This window comes from Hemiscyllium ocellatum, chromosome 1, assembly GCF_020745735.1.
Source record: "Hemiscyllium ocellatum isolate sHemOce1 chromosome 1, sHemOce1.pat.X.cur, whole genome shotgun sequence".
NCBI classification, from domain to species: domain Eukaryota; kingdom Metazoa; phylum Chordata; class Chondrichthyes; order Orectolobiformes; family Hemiscylliidae; genus Hemiscyllium; species Hemiscyllium ocellatum.
Window position 1 is genome coordinate 118,872,041 of NC_083401.1, and position 24,923 is coordinate 118,896,963.

Consider the following 24,923-nt stretch of genomic DNA (forward strand, 5'->3'; position numbering starts at 1 on the left):
AAATGAAATGTTTATTCAGAAATGGCATGGAGTTCATGTACAACTTTGCACAATACTTTAGTTTGGCTACAGTTTGGTAATGGAATGTGATCTGGGGCATATAATTACAGGAAGAATATAAAAGCAAATGGTGAATGTGTGAAATGCATTCAGTAACATATCAGTTTCAGTTTCATTCGCTCAAAATGCGAAGATCAAGGATTACCTGATAAAGTTCTTCAAGTTTATGCAGCAATAATATACAACATGATAGATTATTTCCACTTGGTGAGATGATAACAAGAGGAAACAAATCTCATATAACAGAAAAAGGAAGCAGACAACAGCAATAATTTGTGTCTGTGGTTGTTGATATCATGGAATTATTTGGTTTAAATGGCTTCTTTTTGGGAAAAAAAACAAAAGCAGAGACTAATTTTAATTTTTAATTTTAATTTTTTTATTATAACATATAAGTGGTAATCAGGAAAGGATGATGAGATGGTTAACATGGAGAAAACTATTGGTGCAGATGGTGAGCTGTAGACTAGATTTCATACTATGTGATTCGATTATCTGAAAGAAAATCAAAGTCATGTAAATGATGATAAACATCTACAACCCATTCAGTAGACTCTTATCAAAACCTAAATGGTGTTCTGGAGGAGTTAGACAAGGGCCCAGATTTCCCAGAACTTTGCCTGAGATTGGACTTTTTTGCACCTTGTAGGAGACCAGGCTTCCAATCCTTTCAAGGCTACAGGCAGAAGAGGAAAATGCCCCGGAGCCAGGAGCCAAGATTTCAATTGCTGCTTTCTCTCTTTTCTCTGGTTTCAAAAGTGACAGATAATTCAAGCACCATCCAGAGATACTTCCCTGCAGACAGCCACTATTGGCTCAACTTTCAACCTCGACAATAGTTGAGTGCATCAGAGCCATTCAAGTGGCACTGATATCTGCTATTCAGGTTCAAGTTAATAGAATCTCCTTTCTTTCCAAACATCACTAACAATTAGGCTAGAATATGTCCTGTTGTAGATTATCAGATTCCATTTGTGTTTCAGAGATTTGCTTCTGTCCTTCAGGATGCCTATGTCTTCATGATTTCCTGTAGTTCTCTGCTGTTTTATGCACATTCAACCATAGCTATAAAAAGGATCAAAAATGTATAATTTTCATAGATTTTGGTAATATTTCTACTTATACAGTGAATTTGAAAAGTTGCATAATGATGAACACTGTAATTTTCAAAAGAAGACACTCTTCAATGTTTTTTGAATACAATTTTGACGTAATTGATGCTACAGCACAAATTTGTTTCTAAGTGAGCTTTGGCAAGCAGAAACTACGATGATTTCCTAATTTACAGTTTTGTGAAATAAATGAAAACAGAATGAGTGGCCTTAAACTTTTCAACTAAAAATTAATTGTGCAATATTATCTTTAAAAAGAGACATAAATAAATGCTACAATCTGGCTTCAGATATTTGGAATCTTTTGTTAATACAAAAATAATTCTATATTCAATCATTTTGATATTGTTCAGGATTGTAATCATAATCTATACATCTCTTGCTATTACTTGAAAAGCTGCAAGGAACAGATGGCTGCATGTACTCTCTGTTATTAAAGTTCATTTTCTTGCTTTTGTCCATGGTATAATTTCTGACTACCCAGCTTACGACCCGTTGGTTCTCCTGATCTTTGCACATTGCATTAGTTTGACTTCTACTACTCATCACACTGAATGATTTCGAATGCAGTGAGGCTAATATAAATATTTTACTTCCTGGAGCTAAAGAATGCAATTGACATTAATCATTCCGTCTTTGCCTAACATCTGTCTGATGCTAATGCAGTCAGTTTTCAAAAATAAAAGATAACAAACCTTTATTAAATGATTAAATAACAGGGCAAACATAATTTACAATTAATGAATTAATTGACAACGTGTTGTGGTGTGATTACTTTTCAAAACCTAGACACAGGAACATTCAACAGGCTTTCAAATGGACCGAAAGGAAAAAAAAACAATAGAATATTCCAGTAAAGTAAACTTCAAAAATCTCTTCAAAGGTACTTTGAATGTCTTCCCCAGGAGAGTGTTTTTCAGTCTGTAATGCATACTTCAATCAAGAGAAAATTAACACAATAAAAGCTGTTCTATCACATCATAATGTTTAAACTCACTTTTCTTCAGATACTCAGGGTCTTATTTTCACTCAGCATCCAATGTGAATCCACACTCAATTGCTCTTTCCTGTTGCCAAGGCAACTGATCATCCACAACAATGCCACCCAGCAGCATTGGCACAAAATAAAGATTTGAAACCCCAGAAGTCTAGCTATCACACCTGATCCAGTCTTTCCAGGACGTTTTAGTGGATGACCTCCTAAATCTTTGGGTGATCCATGTGTTTGTTCATGCACAGCTCTTTTTCTGTAATACAGAGATAACAGGAGAGTGGATAATCCTGACAGGCCTGAGTTATCTGCCTGCCACTCCTGGCCTGTCTTGGTATATACAGGATGTGTTCACTGACTGAACTGTAGCTTTAACAGAGTTTGATGGCCTCACAAACAGAGCCCAGCTGAAAAAAATAAAAACACGTTTCTCAGCAGCACGATGAGACAATGACCTGATCACCATGAACTTGGAAGGGCTTGAGATGATAGCAGTTTTGGTGGTGATTGTGTTGTTTGTTAAAGTGTTGGAACAGTTTGGTCTGCTGGAAGCAACTGTTGAAGGTAAGGGACATCTTATCTTGCATGTGGTATTTTTATGAGAAGATGCTGGAGAAAACTGTACAGTGAAAGTGTGGCTGTCATTTGAGAGGATTTAAATCCGCGCAATTTCAAGCTAATATTTCATGTTAGATCACTGAGCTTTGTACAGTGAAAAATTAACTGAGATAACTTTTTCTCTTCATATTCTGTAATACTTTGCTTGGTATATTCTTCCCCTTACATGCCTGAGAGGGAAAAGGACAAAATCAATATGCCTTATGAATCAGTTTAGTTTGTTGAAGCTGATATAAAGGTAATGAAGCAGTCGGCTATGTTTAAAAAAAAGCCTTTGTATCACCCGTCTTTCAGCTGCTAGTAGCTTATTTGAAAACCAACAGCAAATGTTGATGAGATAAAGATTTATAAAGAATTGGTAAAAGTGTATTTTTTATTTGATATATTTTATTTGAATGTTATTTTCACAAGCTATAACTAACCTTGAAGTCTATTTCTTAAGTTTTTTTTGTTGTCTCCTAGTCATCATGAACAAAGTGAAAGATTTAAATATCATATTCAGTAATGAATTGTTATTGTCATTAAGTTTTAAATATTTTCACCTTCCCTATAAGAAAATGTTCCAGATTGTTTTAGTGTCCTGGGGAGCTCTTTTTTTAGGAATTAAATTTATCCATATTCGGATCTTATATGTTCATGTTTTTGGCATGGAAATTTATTCTCCATGTGTAAGCTGCATAAAAACAGATATCTAGTGTGAACACCGGTGTGAATGCATTTTGTTTAAAGTCTCCACATAATCAGAACTGTGATAGTATTTAGAATTTAACAACTCATTCAGGCAAAATAAGCTACAATAACTGACAACAGACAAATAGTGTTTAATCTATATTATACAATTTAAAATAAAATGTTAACAATATTCTGTTGAAGTGCTTACAAAACTTAAACCAATTTGAATCAAAAACAGTCAAAATTAACATCAACAAAGATAACAGCATTTATGTAAATTATAATAAGTATTTACACCATGTTCTTTCAGCAAATTAAACTAATATATTGATTTGTTTAATCTTTATGACATTAGTCACCTCTTGTGGAATTAATTTGATAGTTTGTAATAGGTCATCACTAACCCAATGAGAAAAACTTCATCTCAGCTGAATATTTCTGGACTGGGAGTTTGTTTGTTTGTTTGTATAAAACACATGGCCTCATTTATGCTTGGCACCCTTTCTTTGTTTTGCTGCAATAATGAGAATTTCACTTTCTACCTCCTGGCACCCAGCAGCAAGAGAATAGGGCTGAAACTTGTACGTGTGTGCAAAGTCTGGACAGGCTTTGATAGCATCAGGACATAGTGCAGGTTTCAAAATTCCCTAATCACTCTATCAGGCCAGAGCAGCCTAAAACAATTATGTAGCTGTGTCACCATAACCTCCTCAGATTTTGAAATGAGAAACAGCTTTTGGAATGAACAATAAAAGCAGAGCACACACAAAGGTTATTTTCACCTATCCACTTGGAAATAATTTGCTGCACATCTCTAGATTTAACGAGCCAAATTGAAATACTGACAGATGTTAAATAAAGCCTCTGCCAATGCCCTGCAACACAAACAGTTGACTTCTGAATCCTTAATACAAAGCTGTAATGCACAACAGTAAGTGAAATTTTATTTCTATCTTGGTATGTTATCACATAATATTGGAACTGTTTTGCAGCCTTTTGGCAGTTGTGATTATGATGCTAAAATCTTTACAGAAACAGAAAGCTTTCTATGAACAAAGAAAAAGTTGTGTTTCCAACATCCTAACACATTTATTTAATGGTGATTTTTTTTTTTGAAATAGCAAATCCATTTATGGTAAAAATAATAAAAGACCAGATGAAAAGGTGGAGTATCCACAGCATAGCTTCATTCTTCTTGACTTTTTCAAAATGTCACTTCAGCCCAGCCGAAACATTGAATTCATTGTCACAGTTTCTTCACACAATCTGTGCAGTCTGTGGGCCTCTTGGTTTTGCAAATCTGATAATCAAAAATAAAACAGTGTTTATGGCAAATTTCCACAGAGAAATACTTCAATGAAAATTTATAAGGGATGAGTTTCTATGAATAATATTTACACCTTTTAATAATGAATGCATTCATATGAGGTATGTATTTGCATGACATAATAGTATTGATCTTGTGAAGATGGAATACGTTTACATTTTAAGAAAGAAAATCCTCTTAAGAAGAAATTTAGCAATCATTTACTAAGGTTTTCTGAAAGGTGAAAAATATTTTATCTTGTTTAGGGATGCATTGGAGAATTGAAATTGAATTTTATTTCATTATTCAATTTGTTTAGAAAACATATAAGAGCCAACATTTTATATTAATATTGAATATAGTCAAATGTTGAAGATACTTTCAATTTAAAGAGGCATACATGATAACTTAAATAATATCAGCACATCATTAATACATGAATGTCGAGTCACTATAGTCCTAGAAGATCATAGGGCTGCTCTCTCATTAAAGAGAGATGACTGGTGGTGATTTAACCCATGGGACACCATGCCGCAGGCAAGGGGCGAGGTTGAGAAGGTGAGTCCTTGATGGAAAACTCAGCCAGTGTGGGAATGGAACTCATGCTGTTAGTGTCACTCTGCTTCACCAGTCTAGCTATCCAACCCACAGTACGTGATTGGTATCAAATATCTAACATTTATTGTTGTTTTCCACTTTCAGTTTTAAAAAAAAAAGTTGCCAAACATTTTTTTTCAAGGCATGAGCTCTTTTACTAAAGGAATAAGTTGTGTAATGCTGTCGTCTCACAGATCAGTACAGTTTCAAATCAGAATGTTTCCCCACTTGATACTGCATGTTTTGTTGTTAGTCAAACCAGCCTCTCTGGAAACCTGTAGACTTTGCTATGAAAACATGTAGAAACAATTTTTAACCTTGAGACCTGTTTCTAACAGGATATTTTTAATCAAGTATTTCTGAAACAGATAAGAGTCATCAAGTGGTGTGACTATGATTGGAGAATTGACAATTTTATCAAATTAATTCATAACCTTACTTGGAGGATCCCAGCAGATGTCAGCTGTATCTTGAGCTAGACTGTGTGAATGAATCTTCCTTCAATAGTTGGTTGGCTTTTTACATATTAGTTAGGTCACCAAAGCTAGCCCCTCTAATTGACTGAGCAGGGAGGTAAGTATGCAATTCAGGGTCTACATCTGTTATACATCCCAACTGAAATTTTCAGATGTAAATTTTCAGAGGTCCACAAGTTCACATGATTTTTAGATGACTAGGAGTATCAGAACCAAAAGCCACTCACCAGGGTTACCAAATGTCCCATTTTTTGCAGATTGTTCTGTTTTTAATATATTTCCAACATCCCCCATGAAGTACCACCATCACTCCTGCCCCTTTATTCTGTAAGATTCCCATTGCAGAACTCTGAAATGCAGAAACACTAATTGTTCCAAATTTTCTTTCAGCCAGCACAGTTTGCAAACCCGCCACTTATGGTTCTGCAGCGTGTCTGGGATCACTGAAATTAATATCAAGAAATAATGTGGCTGTTTGACAATCTGACCTGCTTTGCTGCTGCCCCATTAGTGGCTTCACCTATCAACCTTCTCACAACCTCCCTGGCCATTGTGGAAGGAGGCAGTGAGGAGTTGGGAATGGGACAGCCAGGGAGGTGCAGAGGGAAGTGGCCAAGTGTTTGGAGTGGTTTGGTAAACAAATCATGATCCCAGGATTTGAATTGAATTTAATTGATTTGAATTGAAACATTGGTTTAAAACAGAAGTACTTTATTTATGCTGCACTTGTTAAAACATATCTGCGTCACTCGTAGGTAGTCCTATATTTTTGATGCAGGCAGGTGTCAGAGGCTTTGGGATTGCATGGATGGTGAGTGTGCCTCCTGCAGTTTTGAAGGCAGCAAACACAGCCATTTACAAGCCTGTATGTGAATTCTGTACATTATCCAAGTGTCAGTCTTGCATTACTGTCAGCATCCTCATTTCTGAGTGATAAGGTCATTTGTTCAAGTTCTACTTCAGAAACTTGAGGTTATAATCCAAGCTGTACTTCAGTGCACTAATGAGTGAGTGCGGTTTTGGAGCTGTCATCTGTCATTGCCTTAGCCTCGGGTCAATTTTTAAAAGATCCCATTTTACTATTCAAAAAAGAGCAGGTGAGTTCTCCATGTCCTGCCCAATCTTAACCATACAACTTCAGTAACTAAAATCAGATTGGGCAGAAACTCACGTTCTCCAATACTGAGCCAGTGGGGTAAAACATGTTATTCATCCCCCAATTCATCCCCAATTCATTTAAATGTTTTGGTGCTATCTCTGTACCATCTTTAAAATCTTTTATTTATAATGCCATCTCTTTGTTGAAGCTGCCAATGTGCTCTACATGCAGCAGAAAGCTCAGGCAGTCTAGCTGCAGCCCACACAGTTAAAGGAAGGTTGCTCCTCAAAGAAAGACGTTCAAAAATATTGCTGCAATGCAAGTTCTTCCAAACTGTACACCAGGGTATACATTGGGATCTAGACTGACAAGTATGGCACTTGAATCTTACAGGTGTGTAGGAGGAGAAATACCACAGTGTTATGTGGTCCTATAGAGGGAGATCTCTCAGAAAATGGGAGCAAGTGGCTGGGAATATCAATTGCCAGAGCTGAACCTTACGTTTTTTTCAATAAGTGTCAATTTGAAGTCTTTCTCTCTGTGATGCATTGTGGGTTTTCTCACTGCATCTTATCTGACTGTCTTCATTAGCTGGCCACCACATTCCTGCAGCGATCCTCACATTCTATTCTTACCCAATTCTATCACTTGTCCTAGCTGCAACAACTTGGCACTGCCAGGATAACCGAAAATGGACTAGCATCCCTGGCATTGGCACTTTCTTTATACGATCATTGTGCACTCAGGCAAGCACCGTCACTCTGAAGCTGCTCTGCATGGTTACTGACATTTGACCGGGACATGGCAGACAGGGGGAAATTGGTACTCCATCTTGTGAACAGGAACTTGGGGTGCTGCTGGTTGGTGGATTGGAGACATCCTCCTCTTAAGAAAGTCAGAGGAGTTCATTACAAGATTTCATGCAAGCCTGCTCAGAGGTTTCCATCTTGCTAAGTGTTGTCTCAGTTGACTGGAGGAAGGCAAGCAATCTAGGAAGACATTCAATGACCTTGTCTCCACTAACTTCTCTCTGAAACCTCACACTCACCCTGTCTCTGCTGCTGTACCTAGCTAACACTAAACCCTCTCAAGCTTTACCACTCTCACTTGCCTGCAACATCTTCCCTCATTCACTTCCACCGCCTCCAAGCCCCACATCACTAACCCTACATGTTCTTTGCCTTGCCTAACCATTCTCTAGGGACAGGTCTCCAGCTGCACCAACACATGCTGCTGTGCGATCTGCCTTCATCTACCTTACTTCCTGCCACCCACTCATTCCAGGAGGTAAACAGCTCACACTAGTGCAGAAAGTGTCACAATGAATGATAGGCTGTCTGACATTCAGCTCCTCATCCTTTATGAGGAAAGGATCCTGACCCTGACCCCAAGTGGCTGACTGACTGTGTCCAAGCCCCCAGACTGGCATTGAGAGCTCCCCTTGACATACTTTGCCAGGACCCCAAGCAAATGCTATTGTTTGTCTTGACTGAGGACTGTTGACAGCCACAACAAGCTTTCTGGCTTTGTATCTGTGCAAGGAAATACAGCAGTATTGTGTGCCTTGAATCTCTGGTTAAAGTGGCAAAGTAGAAAGGCAGGGAAGCTGTGAGTTACCAGTGAGGGTTCAAAGTGTAAGTGAATAGCCCAGAGATGCTGCTTGGTCCTGTCCATGAACTGGGTGTGTGTCCCTGATCACTAATTGCCTTTGCTGCAAGATTACAATGATAGTTGCCACTACATTCCAAGTATTAAAAAGAAGCACCTTGCAAGTACATCAGAGATTGCCATGAAAGCATTTAGAAGCTGGTATTTGTCAGATGCCAATGTTCCCAGATGTGGGATGCATATGGCCAGTGTCTGTGCAGCGTGCCTTTGAGATATAGTCACATAGAGTCCAGCATGGAAGCCTTTTGGACCAAGTGGCGAGTCAGTCACCAGGCTTTGACTTCCTATGTCGAGAGTTGTCAACACCCAGTTTTCTCATGGTGGAATAGAAAGCTGCATGTTAATAAAGTGAGATTTGCAGACAGTAATCTCCTTAATAGGCAACTAGCCACACTGCCTAATAAGAATCTCATCTTGACATCTAGGACATAGTTAACGTTCAACAAATTTGTCCTAAGTTGACAAAAACCTCATTGGGCTTCTCGCAAGCATTCCACCAGCTTTGCTACTGTAGCAGCCTCTGGTGCCAGTCCATGCCCTACTTGGATGATCACAGTCAGGACCCTGTCCACATAAATCTCAGACACGTTACAAACCACTCGTCTTGAGTCTTTTTGCCCTATTGTTATCTGTTTTTCACCTAGAATGAGACTGAAACAGGTATTACAGGAGATGAAAGTGGTTGGCACAGCTGTCACTTTGGTGTATGTGGGAAGTTCTCCCAATTGAATGAGTGAGGGCATAAGCAGCAGAAAGGACATGGAGGGTTATTGGTGTCGGGGCTTGGAGTGGGTGAGGGTGAGTGAAGAAACATTTTGTAAGCAATTGTGTGACTGGTAGTATGATTCCTGAGGAAGGGCTCATGCCCGAAGTGTCGATTCTCCTGCTCCTTGGATGCTGCCTGACCTGCTGCGCTTTTCCAGCAACACATTTTCAGCTCTGATCTCCAGCATCACTTTCTCCTAGACTGATAGTATGAACCTAACTGGGGGAGTAGGTGACGGTGGCTACAGTAACAAAGGGATAGATGAATGTGAGGTATTAGAGAATTGAAAGCAGAGCATTTAAGCTGCCAGAGTGGAGAATGACATTGACCTTCTTCCCAAGATGTTGTGTGTTGCTCCAGTTGCCTGAGGCTGCTTTAACTTATGTAGCAATCTCAGACCAGGCTGGCATGGCCTAGTCTCATGACATCAATGGCTGGCTCTGGGGTAAGGGCAAGAACTGCCTGTGCACCACCTCATCCAGCAAGACCTCCAAGATCCTGCCTACAAAGCAAAGTGCTACATTCATTCGCTCGGCCTTGTCTGGGGCAAATATCAGGATCTGTGCAGGGCTGCTCCAGGTTGACGGCGTTTGCACAGGTGAAGAACAGGCTTTTAAACATGGCGCAGATGCAAGGGATGTAATTGCATTCTGCGATATCTAGTAAGTGGTAAGTTGTTCTGGCAACAGCACGTAAGATTTGGCATAAATCAAATGTGAGAGATATGTGTGATTGGTAATGAACTAAGTAAAATAGGGCTGGTCCTTGCAGCAAGAAACCCTCCAAAAACTGGATGCCTTTGGATTTAGCCAAAAACACATCCATGCATGCTATTGTCTCATAATAAAGATTTAGACTGCTTAAGACTGAGATAAGGAGGAATCTCAGAGAATGTTGAATTATTGGAATTCTGTACCTCAGAACTCTGCAAAATCTCAATTTTTGACTATGTTTACAACAGAGATTGATAGATTTCTAAATAGTAAAGACATCACGGGCGGCACGGTGGCACAGTGGTTAGCACTGCTGCCTCACAGCGCCTGTAGACCCGGGTTCAATTCCCGACTCAGGCGACTGACTGTGTGGAGTTTGCACGTTCTCCCCGTGTCTGCATGGGTTTCCTCCGGGTGCTCCGGTTTCCTCCCACAGTCACAAAGATGTGCGGGTCAGGTGAATTGGCCAAGCTAAATTGCCCGTAGTGTTAGGTAAGGGGTAAATGTAGGGGTATGGGTGGGTTGCGCTTCGGCGGGTCGGTGTGGACTTGTTGGGCCGAAGGGCCTGTTTCCACACTGTAAGTCTAATCTAATCAAGGAATCTGGTGTGTAAATGGTTGTGACTTAGATCAGCCACAATCAGGTTAAATGGTGAAATCCACTTAAAGTGCTGGATGGAATTCTCCTGCTTCTCTTTACTATATTTTCCTACGTGCTTCAGTCGATCTTCTGGATGTGCAGAGGTCACTAAACTGCTACATAAATGCTTTCTTTTGAACTTCTAACAACACATATAGTCTTCAAATATCAGGTCTGTTTGAAGGTAACATTGTTTGAAACTGAGTTTATAACGAAAGTATTATATTCCACCTAAATTTTCTGACACAGTCCATCAATGTTAGTGTTATTTGACAAATCATTATTAGCAAAAGTTGCTACTTCCAAAAATTAAATCTAATAGTATCAAAATTTAACCTTAATTTACCCTCCCCATTGAAGTCAGATCCAATCATCTTCAGTTCTGCCGAGGTGTTTTGGCTGGGCTGTAAAGGTTGTTTATTGATGTTAAAATAAAAGATGCAACAGATAAAACTTTGACATCTACTCATGTGTTTCATTTGGGATTCTGGTATCCTTTTAACAGATTTGTAATAAAAAACACGTTAAGAAAGCCAATGAGTTAACTTTTAATCATAATCTTTCTATTTACATAAGATCCAGTAGCTGACCTGCATTTTTAAAATAAATTACTTGTCATATCCATAATGAAGAAGGAAGTCTTTTTTTCTTAATATAGGAGGCAACATCTTCATTTTCATTTCGGTTCAAGCTGCATCTCTGTTAGAATGGAGCTTAATTCAGCAGCAAAGGTTGAAAACTGAGGTATTATCATAGAATGGTTACAGTACTGAACAAAGTTGTTTGGCCCATCATCTCAATGTCAGCTCTTTGAAAGAATGACGCAAGGAGTTCCACTCTCCAACTTTTTCCCAGGCTTCCAAATCTTCATTTTAGATTTGATTCCCTACAGTATGGAAACAGGCCCTTCGGCCCAACAAGTTCACACCGACCTGCTGAAGAGCAACTCACCCATTCTCCCACCATGTATTTACCTCTCTCTAATGCACCTAACACTATGGGCAATTTAGTACACCAATTCACCTGACCTGCACTTCTTTGGATTGGGGGCGGAAACCAGAGGGAGCTCACACAGACACGGAGAAAACGTGCAAACTCCACAAAGAAACAGTCACCCGAGGCCGGAATCGAACCAGGGTCCCTGGCACTGTGAGGCAGCAGTGCTAACCACTGAGCCACTATGTCACCTCCATAATCCAATTCCCTTTTGAAAGTCACATATGAGTCTGCTTTCACTACATACTCAAGACAGCACTTCAAAGACCCTCTACACTTGCTGTAGATATTTTTTAAAAGTCATCATTTTCACCCTGGTTCTTTTGCAAGCATCTTAAATCAGTCTCATTTGGATCTGGATAATTTTGCAATGGGAACAGTCTCTCACTTTTTTTTGTTTAGAACATTCAGGATTTTGAGCACCATTATCAAATTTCCTTTCAAACATGTCCAAGGAGAACATTCTCACCTCTGTCAATCTGACCACATTTCTCAGCACCCCTCTGAGTCTTCACATCCCTCCTGAAGAGCCCAGAATTGGCTCAGAGAATTTACTGACAGATAGCTGTTGGAGCAGTGTGGACTGGTGCTGGGCATTGGAAACATGAGGAATGCCTGACATGGCTGACTCTGAGAGAATTGCACAGAAAATCGAAAATTCTGATTGACAAATCCCTTATGCATTCAACTTTCTGCAACATATCCTTAAAGTCAGAGAATTCTGAAGGTTCCCACTAACTTAGACTTAATAGTTACCAAGGAAACGTTTGGGATTAGAAACCTATTCTAACACCTGGGTAACTATTAAGCTGAACTGCTAGCTTAGCACTGATTCTCACTAAACTATAACTGCCAGTCTCTCCCACCCCCTTCCAAACCCTTGACTGACCTGAACTCTTGGATCCAATAACCCTGTCTGCTAATGTCTCCTCTTCCCTTAAATCTGGCTCAACACCACCATCCCCATCTCAAACCTGCACCTTACTGAGGCCAACCTCTCCGCTCATATTTCACACCCACTTCTAGCCCAGCACTGCCACATACCCTGGAACAGGTCCCAGTCCAGACAAATCTCCCCTTCTGACCCAGCATCAACTTTCACACATCTAAACTACCCTAAGGACTCATCCATTTACCTCTCACCTGAGCCATCTACAACCTTAGACATCTCAAGCACATGTCACCATTGAACCCTACACCCTCACCTACCTGGTAACCTACACCATCATCTACCTGGAATTCTATCCCCTCACCCACCTTGCACCATGCCCACCTTACCTACCTGGCATCCTATCTGCTCACATCATAATAGCTTTCACAATAACTTTTGAAATGTATGCTGGACATTTAAGCTTCACCCTACCGCAGGGAAATGGCTTCAAGAAAGACCATAAATAAAAACCAAAAGAACTATGGCTGCTGTAAATCAGAGACAAAATTGGAAATTACTGGAAAAGCTCAGCAGCTCTGGCAGCATCCGTGGAGAGAAAGCAGGGTTAACATCTCAGATCAAATGACCCTTGAGGAAGAGTCACTTGACCCAAGACATTAACCTTGGTTTCTCACCAAAGGTGCTGCCAGAGCTACTGAGCTTTTCCAGAAACTTCTATTTGAGTCTCTGGAAAGATCTTCATAAATGCTGGATATAGGAATTACTGACGGATTTGTAATGGAAGCCCCATTTCCCAAAATCTCCATGACAAAATCATCTAAAGGTAAATGGGTATTTTTAAAAGTTCAATCAAATATTGAAATCGTTTCCCCAACTCTGATCACAATCTTTCAACCTATACTCCAGCTGAGCAAGACCATGTTTTGTTTATTAAAGTTCATATTATCTTTCTTCCTTTTTGTACTCATTGCTTCTGCTTATAAACCCAAGAATTCTGTATTATTAACCACTTTGTGAACCAGCCCAGTCACTTCAGTGACTGTGCACCATGCATTTCGAGGCAGTGAACCTTGTGATAGGTAAGCAGAAATTGTAGGAAATCCTGGAAGTATACAGCTAGGGAGACAGCAGTATAAATAAGATAGCTTGATAGTTCAAAAAGTGATGAAGGATCCTACTTGAACTATTACTGTCACATCTTTCCAATTTCACTCTACTTGTTGTGCTTTATATTCTGCTTCCAATTTTTGATTTCCAACAAGTATCCTTTTCTTCTGTGTTCAATCCAATTGAGTAGCAGTTCTAGAGAGCCAGGAGCAGCAGAACTTGACAGAGGAACTACATGCAGGCCCCTGCAAATCTTTGAGTAAAAAAAATCCTTTCCATTTATGGAGAGAAACTGGTAGCCTGTTCTTTTTGTTTGCTGAGGGCAGGTTGTGGAGGTCCAACAGGCCGGAACAAAGTTATGGGTAACATCTTGTGGAGAGGAGTTTTCTCAATAAGCATAAGCTACTACCAACGACATCCACCTCCCCCCCCCCATTCGATTAGATTCCCTCAGGTATGGAAACAGGCCATTTGGCCCAACAAGTCCACACTGACCCTCCAAGAGTAACCCACCCATACCCAATCCCCTGCCCTATATGTACCCCTGACTAATGCACCCAACAAAATATGGGCAATTTAGCATGGCCAATTCACCCGGCCAGTACATCTTTGAACTGTGGGAGGAAACTGGAGTACCCAGGAGAAACCTACACAGACACTGGGTGAACGTGCAAACTCCACACAGACAGGTGACCGAGGCAGGAATTGAACACGGGTCCCTGGCACTATAAGGCAGCAGGGCTGACCACTGATTCACCGTGCCGCCCAGGAAATATTATAAGCCTATTTGTTTTAATCAATTATATTTAAAAAGCAGCCTGATGTCTCACACCCACCTGCTAACAGCGTATGATAAAGAATAGGGATGGGGGCGGCATGATATGTTGGTTAACTGGCTTGGCAGAAAGTTCATGGACAATTATTCGTTCAGATACGGGCAGAATGTGCAAACTCCACATAGACAGTCGCCTGAGGCTGGAATGGAATCTGGGTCCCTGGTGCTGTGAGGCAGCAGTGTTAACCACTGAGCCACCATGCCACCCAAGACCTGGACCAACGTACAGCACAGGCAGATGGCCAATTAGAGAGCAGGTAAGCAATTCCAGTGGCTCATCTTGACCAAATAAAACATACTGATCAAACCTTTACTCCATCCAGTGAAAAATTAAAGTTATGTTGAGGTCTTAACTCATATCATAAAACTTTATTTTGACTCCTCTCTACATTGATTACTGTTCCTGGTCTTTTGGTGAATTCAAAACCTTCACAATTTTTGCTTTGCTATGACCCTGTTCCCACCCAAAATCCAGGATCAATGTCATAGTTCTCTAGTCGAGCGCAGTTTCTGATACTGGCAGGTATTCGTTCATAGTAACACCACTGGGAGTTAGTGGTTGTGGCTGGTACTACACCAGCCAAGGCCAAAGACCACAATACTCCCAGGTACAGGTGAGGCAACGGGAGGATTGGAGCTGGCGATATGGGCCAGAACTAGCTTTCAGTGCCTCCCACCCCATTTCAAGATGTTGGCTCTTTGTATTGGTTATTGAGTTCCTGACAATGTTAGCAATGCTCTTCACTTGCCATGAGGTGGATACCAGCAGCAGCTGGATGAGGCCCTCAGTAGGAACTAATTGCCCATTAGTGGTTTTAGTTGTGCCAGGATAGCAAAGCTGTCCACAGGCCTTCCTGCTATAGACTTAATCAAGGCTATGTAAGGGCCCCTCCTGCCTGGTTAAACCCCCGTACCCCTCTCCCACCTCCTCTCCCCTCCCCTGACAAAAACTGTTCAAACTCTCCAGAGAGGCAAGCATTAAAGTTTGTCCAGTACATGAGAAGCCTAAATCAAACTAAATTGCAGCCATACTGATAACTCTAAATCACTACTTTTGACATTAGCCATACACTCAATCATGCTGAGAGAGGTAGAATAACACAATGTGTTAAAACAGGCTGTTCTTTTTCACTCTGTTCCAACTATTTCTGTAATTTGTCACTGAAATGCCAGTGTAAAGGTAATCTAAATTGTCCATCGTTCATTTCCTTATGAGAGTCAAACATGTAATATTAAGTTAGAATCACACGAGGGCCAAACTAAGTAAATTAGAACAGTGTATGGGAACCAGTTAGAGTTTTACAATAGGTTAGCAGCTTTCATAGCTCTCATTTATAGTCTCTTGATAAATTACTAGATTTTTGGAGTTGAGTGCCACAGCATACATAATAGAATTTAAATTCTTAGTCTTTGAGTTACTCCTATAAAAGCATCCTTGAAATCTATTTCAGTTTTGAATTACTGATCATAATATTTCCTTCTCTGGTCTGGTGTTAATTTTTGGTTGTGATAAGCTTTGTGATCTTTTAAGGCACTTTTTGGATATTTTCCTTCAACAAAGCACGCATAAATTTAAGTTATTGTAGGTTTTCCATAAACCTAATCAATTCTAATAGCATATTATAAATAAGTAACACACATTTAATTTTTAAAAAGTCAGCTTGCTAACTTGAATAATTGTTTGTCAAGTTTTTATATATGAGGCTAAGATTTCCCGACTTTAAATGAATTATTAATATGCAATAATTACATCTGTGAGAGAAACAGTATTAACATTTTGAGTTAAATATAAGTCTTCCACAAAAGTCATTATAAGGTTGGCAATGAATACACAAGGGAATATTTTCTGTAACATATATCTAGTGTATGGGAGAGGTAAAAATGAGAACAAACCTTTTCAGTATTTCAAACAGTCTGGGCAGAATTTTGCTAGAAATCAGCGAAGTATTGAGTTTTGAGAGTTTATTAAAATAAGTTTGTATTAATTTGGAATCATTTATTGGAAAAGTTTATTTCATTACCAGTGCTTAGACCATAAGTCCTGAAACACAGGAGCAGAAATTAGGTCAGTCAGCCCATCAAGTTTGCTCCGCCATTCAATCATGGCTGATAAGTTTCTCAACCCCATTCACCTGCTTTCTCCCCTTAACCCTTGATCCCCTTGATACTCAAGAACCTATCCACCTCAGTGTTAAATATACACAATGACCTGGCCTCCACAGCTTTCTGTGGTAATGAATTTCATAGATTCACCACTCTCTGGCTAATGATGTTTCTCCTTATTTCTTTCTATAAGGTCTTCCCTTTACTCAAAGGCTGTGCCTGTGGGTCCTAGTCTCTCCAACCAATGGAAACATCTTCCCAACATCCACTCTGTCCAGGCCATTCATTATTCTGTATGTATCAATTAGACCCCCCCCCCCACATCCTTCTGAATACTGATTAACAATGTTAACATAGATTGTACACTATTTATAAATATAAATTTGTAATTTTCTCTTAACATCAATAACAAATTTGCTCATTGTTATAAAATAACTTTTATATTTAACAATGTACTCAATGTAATGCTTGTTAATTTGGCAACTCAAAAACTAGCATATAATCCATGCTGTCAGAAATCAAATGCTAAAATAAAGTGTTTCTTCATACAATTTGTACAATCAACCAATAAAAACAAAAAACCCTTATTCAATAGAAAAACAATAGATAAACTAGCTGTGGAACGTAAAGTCATTACTTTACTGTTCAAATTCCCCTGACTTCATCTCTACTATCTGCTAGTTAGGTGTTATGCAAAATAGTCATCATTGACAGTCTTTCACTGGCAATAGCAATTTAACATTAATCATTTATAATAAAGACAACATAATTAGAATCAGTGTGCAATTTACAAAAGAGTGCAAATGCTTTAACTGTGTATATAGTATGAGAAGAGAAAAAGATTAGTGTGGTCTCTTACAGTCAGAAACAGGGGAAGTTAAATGGGAGACAAAGAAATGGCAGACCAATTAAATGCATATTTTGGTTCTGAATTCACAATGGACAAAACAAATAATGTCCAAAAATATTGGGGAAACAGAGTATAATGAGAGTGAGGGACTTACGGAAATTAGCCTTAGTAGGGAAACAACATAATGGAATTGGATGAGATTGAAAGCCACTAGATCCCCAGAGCTCAGTAATTTATATCCCAGAGTATATAAGGAGTGCCTTAGATATAGTGGATGCAATTGTGGTCATTTTTCAAAATTTTATATAGTCTTGAATAATTCCTGCAGATTGGAGAATAGCTAATTTAATCCCTCTATTATAAAAAGGGAGACAGAGGGAAAACCAAGAATTATAGATTAGTCGGCCTGGTATCAGTAGTGCAAGAAATGCCAGTCTATGACATAAGATATAATAGCAGAATACTTGAAAAACAGTGACAGAGACAGACCAGAGACATAGACAGAGACAGTGACAGAGACAGAGTTAGCATGGATTTACAAAAGGGAAATCACGCTTGACAAATTTACTGGAATATTTTGAGGATGTGGTGAATAGAGTTGATGAGGGGGAGCCAATGGGTGAGATTTATTTGGACTTGCAGAAGGCTTTGATCATGTCCAACCTAAGAGATTAGCATTAAAGGTAAACTGCATGGAACTGGGACATGTGAAGTGGTGAGCAAACAGGAAACAAAGACAGGGAATAACAAGAGTGGCAGGGTGTGACTACTGAGGTAATTGGGTATCAGTGCTTGGACCCCAGCTATTTACAATACATATTAATGATTTAGATAAGGAAAATACTGGTATCTGTAATATCTCCAAGTTTGCAGATGACACAAAGCAGGTGAGGTGGTGAGCTATGAGGAAGATGCAGGAATGCTTTAGTGTGATTTAGACAGGGTGTGTGAGTGGACAAATTCATGGCAGTTGCAGAATAATGTGGATCAACATGAGGCTATCCAATTTGGTAGCAAAAACAGGAAGGCAGATTATTATCTGAATGGAGATAAATTAGGAAAGGAGGAGGTGCAATGAGGCCTGGGTGTCCTTGTACAACAGTCACTGGAAATTAAGTATGCAGGTGGTGAAGAAGGCAAATTATATGTTGATCTACATAATGAGAGGATTGAGAACAGGAGCAAAGAGATCAAGCTGTAATTATATAGAGCCTTGGTGAGACCACATATGTAATATTGAGTGCAGTTTAGATCTCCTCATCTGAGGAAGGATGTTCTGGCTATGGAAGGCGTGCAACAAAAATTTACCAGACTGATTCCTGTGATGGCAGGACCAATGTGTCACTAGAAATTCAGACTATATTCACTGGAGTTTTGAAGTGTGATGGGGGATTCTCATAGAAACCTATAAACTTCGAAACGGACTAGACATGGTAAGTGCAGGAAGGATGTTCCCAATAATTGGGAATCCAGAACCAGGATCAGAACGATACTGGGGAAGCTGTTTCAGATGGAAATGAGAAGAAATTTCTTCACTTAGTGTGTAGTAAGCATGATTTGGAGATTCCGGTGTTGGACTGGGGTGTACAAAGTTAAAAATCACACAACACCAGGTTATAGTCCAACAGGTTTAATTAGAGGCACTAGCTTTCGGAGCGCTGCATCTGATGAAGGAGCAGCGCTCCGAAAGCTAGTGCTTCCAATTAAACCTGTTGGACTATAACCCGTGTTGTGTGATTTTTAACTGTATAGTAAGCCTGTGAATTCTCTACATTAGAAAGCAGTTGAGACCAAAATATAGAATGTTTTCAAAAGATAGATAGATATAGCTCTTTTAGTAAAGAATCAAGGGGCATGGAGAGAAAGTGAGATGAGGTACTGCTGATCAGCCAGGATAATTTGCATTGAATGGAAGAGTAGGTTTGAAGTACCAAATGGCCTACTCATATTCCTATTTCCTCAGATAATACTACATCTGCTTTCATGTCCATCACTTACCAATGTTCTGAGGTTCTTTATTACCAGACAACTTTAATGTGAGTTGGTAACACAGATTAATGAATGCATGTGATGTTATTGGTTGCAGATCTCTAAGCTTATGAGATAATTAAAGAAACTTATTCTTGTATCACAAAATAGGGAAAGTATTTATACATGCTTTGTGTCCTGGCTTTGATTCAACTCGACTTTTTTGCATTGACTCTAATGAGTAGAGAGAGGCACTGGTGGCTTGTTTCTTTTAATTAACAAGTCATTAGATTGCCCATCTGTTTATTGCATCTCAGCGGTACTGGATCACATTTTGAAATTTCATATGTTCTCCTATTCCTATTCAGTGATTCATCTGAGATCACTGTTGCTATTTGCTTGTGCTTTTCTTTTAAAAGAGAAACAAAACAACTCATCTGGCTATTTGAACCTGGTGGTTGAACATGAAAATGAATATTGATTAGATTACTTACAGTGTGGAAACAGGCCCTTCAGCCCAACAAGTCCACACTGACCCTCTGAAGAACAACCCACCAAGACCGATTCCCCTGCATTTATCCTTTCACCTAACACTACTGGCAGTTTAGCATAGCCTATTCACCTGACCTGCACATCTTTGGACTATGGGAGGAAAGCAGAGCTCCCGAAGGGAACCCATGCAGACACGGGGAGAATGTGCAAACTCCACACAGACATTGCCCAAGGCAGGAATTGAACCCAGGTCTATGGCGCTGTGAGGCAGCAGTGCTAGCCACTGTGCCACCTAATGATTTCTATAGAAGAAACTGAAGTTTGGATACTACAGTGACTTGGTCTGAAGAGCAGCATGCTTCATCAGTTGGCAGTCCCTCACATCTTAGTGTTATGCTATTGAAAATTAGAGCCATAGAGTCATAGAAATGTACAGCATGGAAACAGACCTTTTGGTCCAACCCTTCCATGCCGACCAGATATCCCAACCCAATCTAGTTCCACCTGCCAGGCACTATTCATATACCCATCCAGATGCCTTTTAAATGTTGCAATTGTATCAGCCTCCACCAATTCCTCTGGCAATTCATTCCATACATATACCACCCGCTGCGTGAAAAACTTGTCCCTTAGGTCTCTTTTATATCTTTCCCCTCTCACCCTAAACCTATGCCCTCTAGTTCTGGACTTCCCCACCCTAGGGAAAGGACTTTGTCTACCTGTGTGCATGAAATGGTATTAACATACTGTTAGTTCAATTTAAATAACATGTTACAATCTCAGTGGAGATAGTAACTTTAAACATTACTAGAAATCCCAGTTATTTGCTAGAAGAATGGAGTAACAAGAATTTTTACAATAGAAAAACTTCTACTATTCATGACTCAAATTAAACAAATGTTAAATACTTAAATCAGCTGATCTCAAAACCCTAAAACCAGGAATCAACATAAATTAAGGGATTTCACAAGCAAATTTCATTCAATTTTATGTATATAAATGACATGTTAAATTGCAGATACATCTATGACAGATCTTGTGAATTGGTTCGTTAAACATATATTCAATCAAAAATATCCATCAAAACAATGTCTTTGTGAAGAATTTCAGCTGCAGGAGAGCCAACAGTAGCTCACAAACTAACCTGAGTTCAATGTCTGAATCATAGAGTCATACAGATGTACAACATGGAAACAGACCCTTCAGTCCAACTCATCCATGACAACCAAACATCCTAACCTAATCCAATCCCATTTGCCAGCACTTGAAATCCCTTTAAATATCCTCTAATATCCCTCCAAACCCTTCTTATTCATATATTCATCCAGATGCCTTTTAAATGCTGTAACTGTACCAGTCTCCACCACTTCCTCTGGTAGCACAGTCTATATACACGCACCACCCTCTTCATGAAAAAGTTGCCCCTTAGGTCCCTTTTATATCTTTCCCCTCTCATTCTAAACCTATGCTCTCTAGTTCTGGACTCTCCCACCCCAGGAAGAAGACCTTGTCTATTTATCCAAACCCTGCCCTCATGATTTTATAATCATCTATAAGGTCACCCCTCAGCCTCCGATGCTCATGGGAAATCAGCGCTAGCCTATTCGGCTTCACCCTTTGACTCAAACCATTCAACTCTGGCAATATGCTTGTATATCTTTTCTGAATCCTTTCAAGTTTCACAACATCATTCCGATAGTGGGGATATTAGAATTGCACATAATATTCCAAAACCAATATCCTGTACAGCCACAAAGTGACCTCCCAACTCTTGTACTCAATACTCCGACCAATGAAGGAAAGCATACCAAACACCTTCTTCACTAGTAAAAAGTGAGGTCTGCAGATGCTGGAGATCAGAGCTGAAAATGTATTGCTGGTTAAAGCACAGCAGGTCAGGCAGCATCCAAGGAACAGGAAATTTGACATTTAGGGCCAGAGCCCTTCATCAGGAATGAGGAGAGGGTGCCAGGCAGGCTAAGATAAAAGGTAGGGAGGAGGCACTTGGGGGAGGGGCGATGGAGATGTGATAGGAGGAAGGAGGTCAAGGTGAGGGTGATAGGCCGGAGTGGGGTGGGGGCGGAGAGGTCAGGAAGAGGATTGCAGGTTAGGAGGGCGGTGCTGAGTTCAAGGGAATCGACTGAGACAAGGTGGGGGGGAGGGGAAATGAGGAAACTGGAGAAATCTGAGTTCATCCCTTGTGGTTGGAGGGTTCCCAGGCGGAAGATGAGGCGCTCTTCCTCCAACCGTCATGTTGTTATGTTCTGGCGATGGAGGAGTCCAAGGACCTGCATGTCTTTGGTGGAGTGGGAGGGAGAGTTAAAGTGTTGAGCCATTGTGGTTGGGTTGGTTGGTCCGGGAGTCCCAGAGGTGTTCCCTGAAGCGTTCTGCAAGTAGGCGGCCCGTCTCCCCAATATAGAGGAGGCCACATCGGGTGCAGCGGATGCAATAGATGATGTGTGTGGAGGTGCAGGTGAATTTGTGGCGGATATGGAAGGATCCCTTGGGGCCTTGGAGAGAAGTAAGGGAGGAGGTGTGGGCGCAAGTTTTGCATTTCCTGCGGTTGCAGGGGAAGGTGCCGGGAGTGAAGGTTGGGTTGGTAGAGGGTGTGGACCTGACGAGGGAGTCACGAAGGGAGTGGTCTTTGCGGAACGCTGATAGGGGAGGGGAGGGAAATATATCCCTGGTGGTGGGGTCCGTTTGGAGTTGACGGAAATGACCGCGGATGATACGCTGTACACGGAGGTTGGTGGGGTGGTAGGTGAGAACCAGTGGGGTTCTGTCTTGGTGGCGGTTGGAGGGGCGGGGCTCAAGGGCGGAGGAGCGGGAAGTGGAGGAGATGTGGTGGAGGGCATTGTCAATCACGTCTGGGGGGAGTCTGCGGCCCTTGAAGAAGGAGGCCATCTGGGCTGTACGGTATTGGAACTGGTCCTCCTGGGAGCAGATGCGGCGGAGACGAAGGAATTGGGAATATGGGATGGAGTTTTTACAGGGGGCAGGGTGGGAGGAGGTGTAGTCCAGGTAGCTGTGGGAGTCAGTCGCTTTATAGTAGATGTCTGTGTTGAGTCGGTTGCCCGAGATAGAAATGGAAAGGTCTAGGAAGGGGAGGGAGGAGTCTGAGACAGTCCAGGTGAATTTGAGGTCGGGATGGAAGGTGTTGGTAAAGTTGATGAACTGTTCAACCTCCTCGTGGGAGCACGAGGCAGCGCCGATACAGTCATCGATGTAGCGGAGGAAAAGGTGGGGGGTGGTGCCAGTGTAGTTGCGGAAGATGGACTGTTCCACATATCCTACAAAAAGACAGGCATAGCTGGAGCCCATGCGGGTGCCCATGGCAACTCCTTTAGTTTGGAGGAAGTGGGAGGATTGGAAAGAAACGTTATTCAGGGTCCTTCGTGATGGGGGATGGAGGTGTACAGGGACTGGATGTCCGTGATGGGGAATGGAGGTGATTTTTGCTTCCATGATTTTCGCTTCCCCGGTCCCCAACGCCTTATCTTCACGATGGACATCGAGTCCCTGTACACCTCCATCCCCCATCACGAAGGACTCAAAGCCCTCCGCTTCTTCCTTGCCCGCCGCACCAACCAGTACCCTTCCACTGACACCCTCCTTCGACTGACTGAACTGCTCCTCACCCTGAATAACTTCTCTTTCCAATCCACCTTCTTCACTGTCCTATCTAGCTGTGACCATACTTTCAAGGAAGTATGAACCTGCACTCCAAGGTATCTTTCTTCAGCAAGACCTTACCATTAAATATACAAGTCCTGTCCTGATTTGCATTTGCAAAATGCAGCACCTCACATTTATCTGAAATAAACTCCATCTGTCACCTCTCAGCCCATTGGCCCATCTGATCAAGATCATGTTGTAATCTAAGGTAACCTTCTTCTCTGTCTACTACAACTCCAAGAAGAAAGTAAATCATAATTTCTGTCCCCTCCTAATTATTCAAAATTCCTTGCAGTAAAGTGTACATGAAAATGTTAGCCAATTAAAGAATAGGCTCAGATGTAGTTCTTCCACCTATCCACTCCACCCTTCCCACTGATCTATCCCAATCACCCCTCACCTGCATCTACCTATCGTCTTCCTTCCCACCACCCCACCCTCCTATTTATCTCTCAGCCTCTCCCACCCACCCACATTCCTGATGAAGGGCTATGCCCGAGATGTTGACTCTCCTGCTCCTGGGATGCTGCCTAAACCTGCTGTGCTTTTCCAACACCACACTTTTCAACTCTGACTCACCAGCATCTATAGTCCTTACTTTCTCCTAATAAACAACACTACTCTATTTGCCTCCCAATACACTTGTTGCATGTGCATACTAACATTTTTCAATTTCTCTCCATTTAAATAATTTACTTTTTTATAGTTTTTCCTGAATGAATTCACATTTCCTTGCATTGCACCGAGAATGAGATTGCCAAAATGCATGATAAAACAGAGCTAAGTTAGCACAGTTTTGTCAAGTGAAGGTCATGCCTGACAAATCAGTTAGAATTCTTTGAGGAGGTAATGAGTAAGTTAGACAAAGGAGAACAGGTGGAATTAATATATTTGGATTTCCAGTAGGCCTTCAGAAAGGTGCTGCACAGCAGGTTACTAAATAAGATAAGACCCTATGGTGTTAGGGATGGAGGATTGGCTGACTGATAGAAGGCAGAGAGTGGGAATCAAAGGGGTCTTTTTCAGGATGGCAGTTGGTGACTAGTGGAGTTCCACAGGGGCCAGTGTTGGAACCACAACTACTTGTGCTATACTTTAATTATCGGGACAATGAAACTGAGGTCATTACTGCTAAGTTTGCAGATGACCCAAAGATAGGTGGAGGGACAGGTAATGTTGAGGAAGGAGGGAAGTTGCAGAAGGATTTGGACAGATTAGGTGAGTGAGCAAAGAAATGACAGATGCAATACAATGTGGGAAAGTATGAGGTTATGTCTTTTATTGCAAG

General features: G+C 40.8%; 1 protein-coding gene across 1 annotated transcript in view; it reads left to right on the forward strand.

The window, feature by feature from the left end:
• Positions 1-2,627: 2,627 nt before the first annotated feature.
• The window catches only part of kcnip4a (potassium voltage-gated channel interacting protein 4a), a 349,299-nt gene continuing 327,003 nt past the window's right edge, over positions 2,628-24,923 (forward strand). The window contains exon 1 of the mRNA XM_060831482.1: positions 2,628-2,727. Coding sequence (XP_060687465.1) covers positions 2,628-2,727 — 100 coding nt within the window. The remainder of the gene's footprint in view (positions 2,728-24,923) is intronic.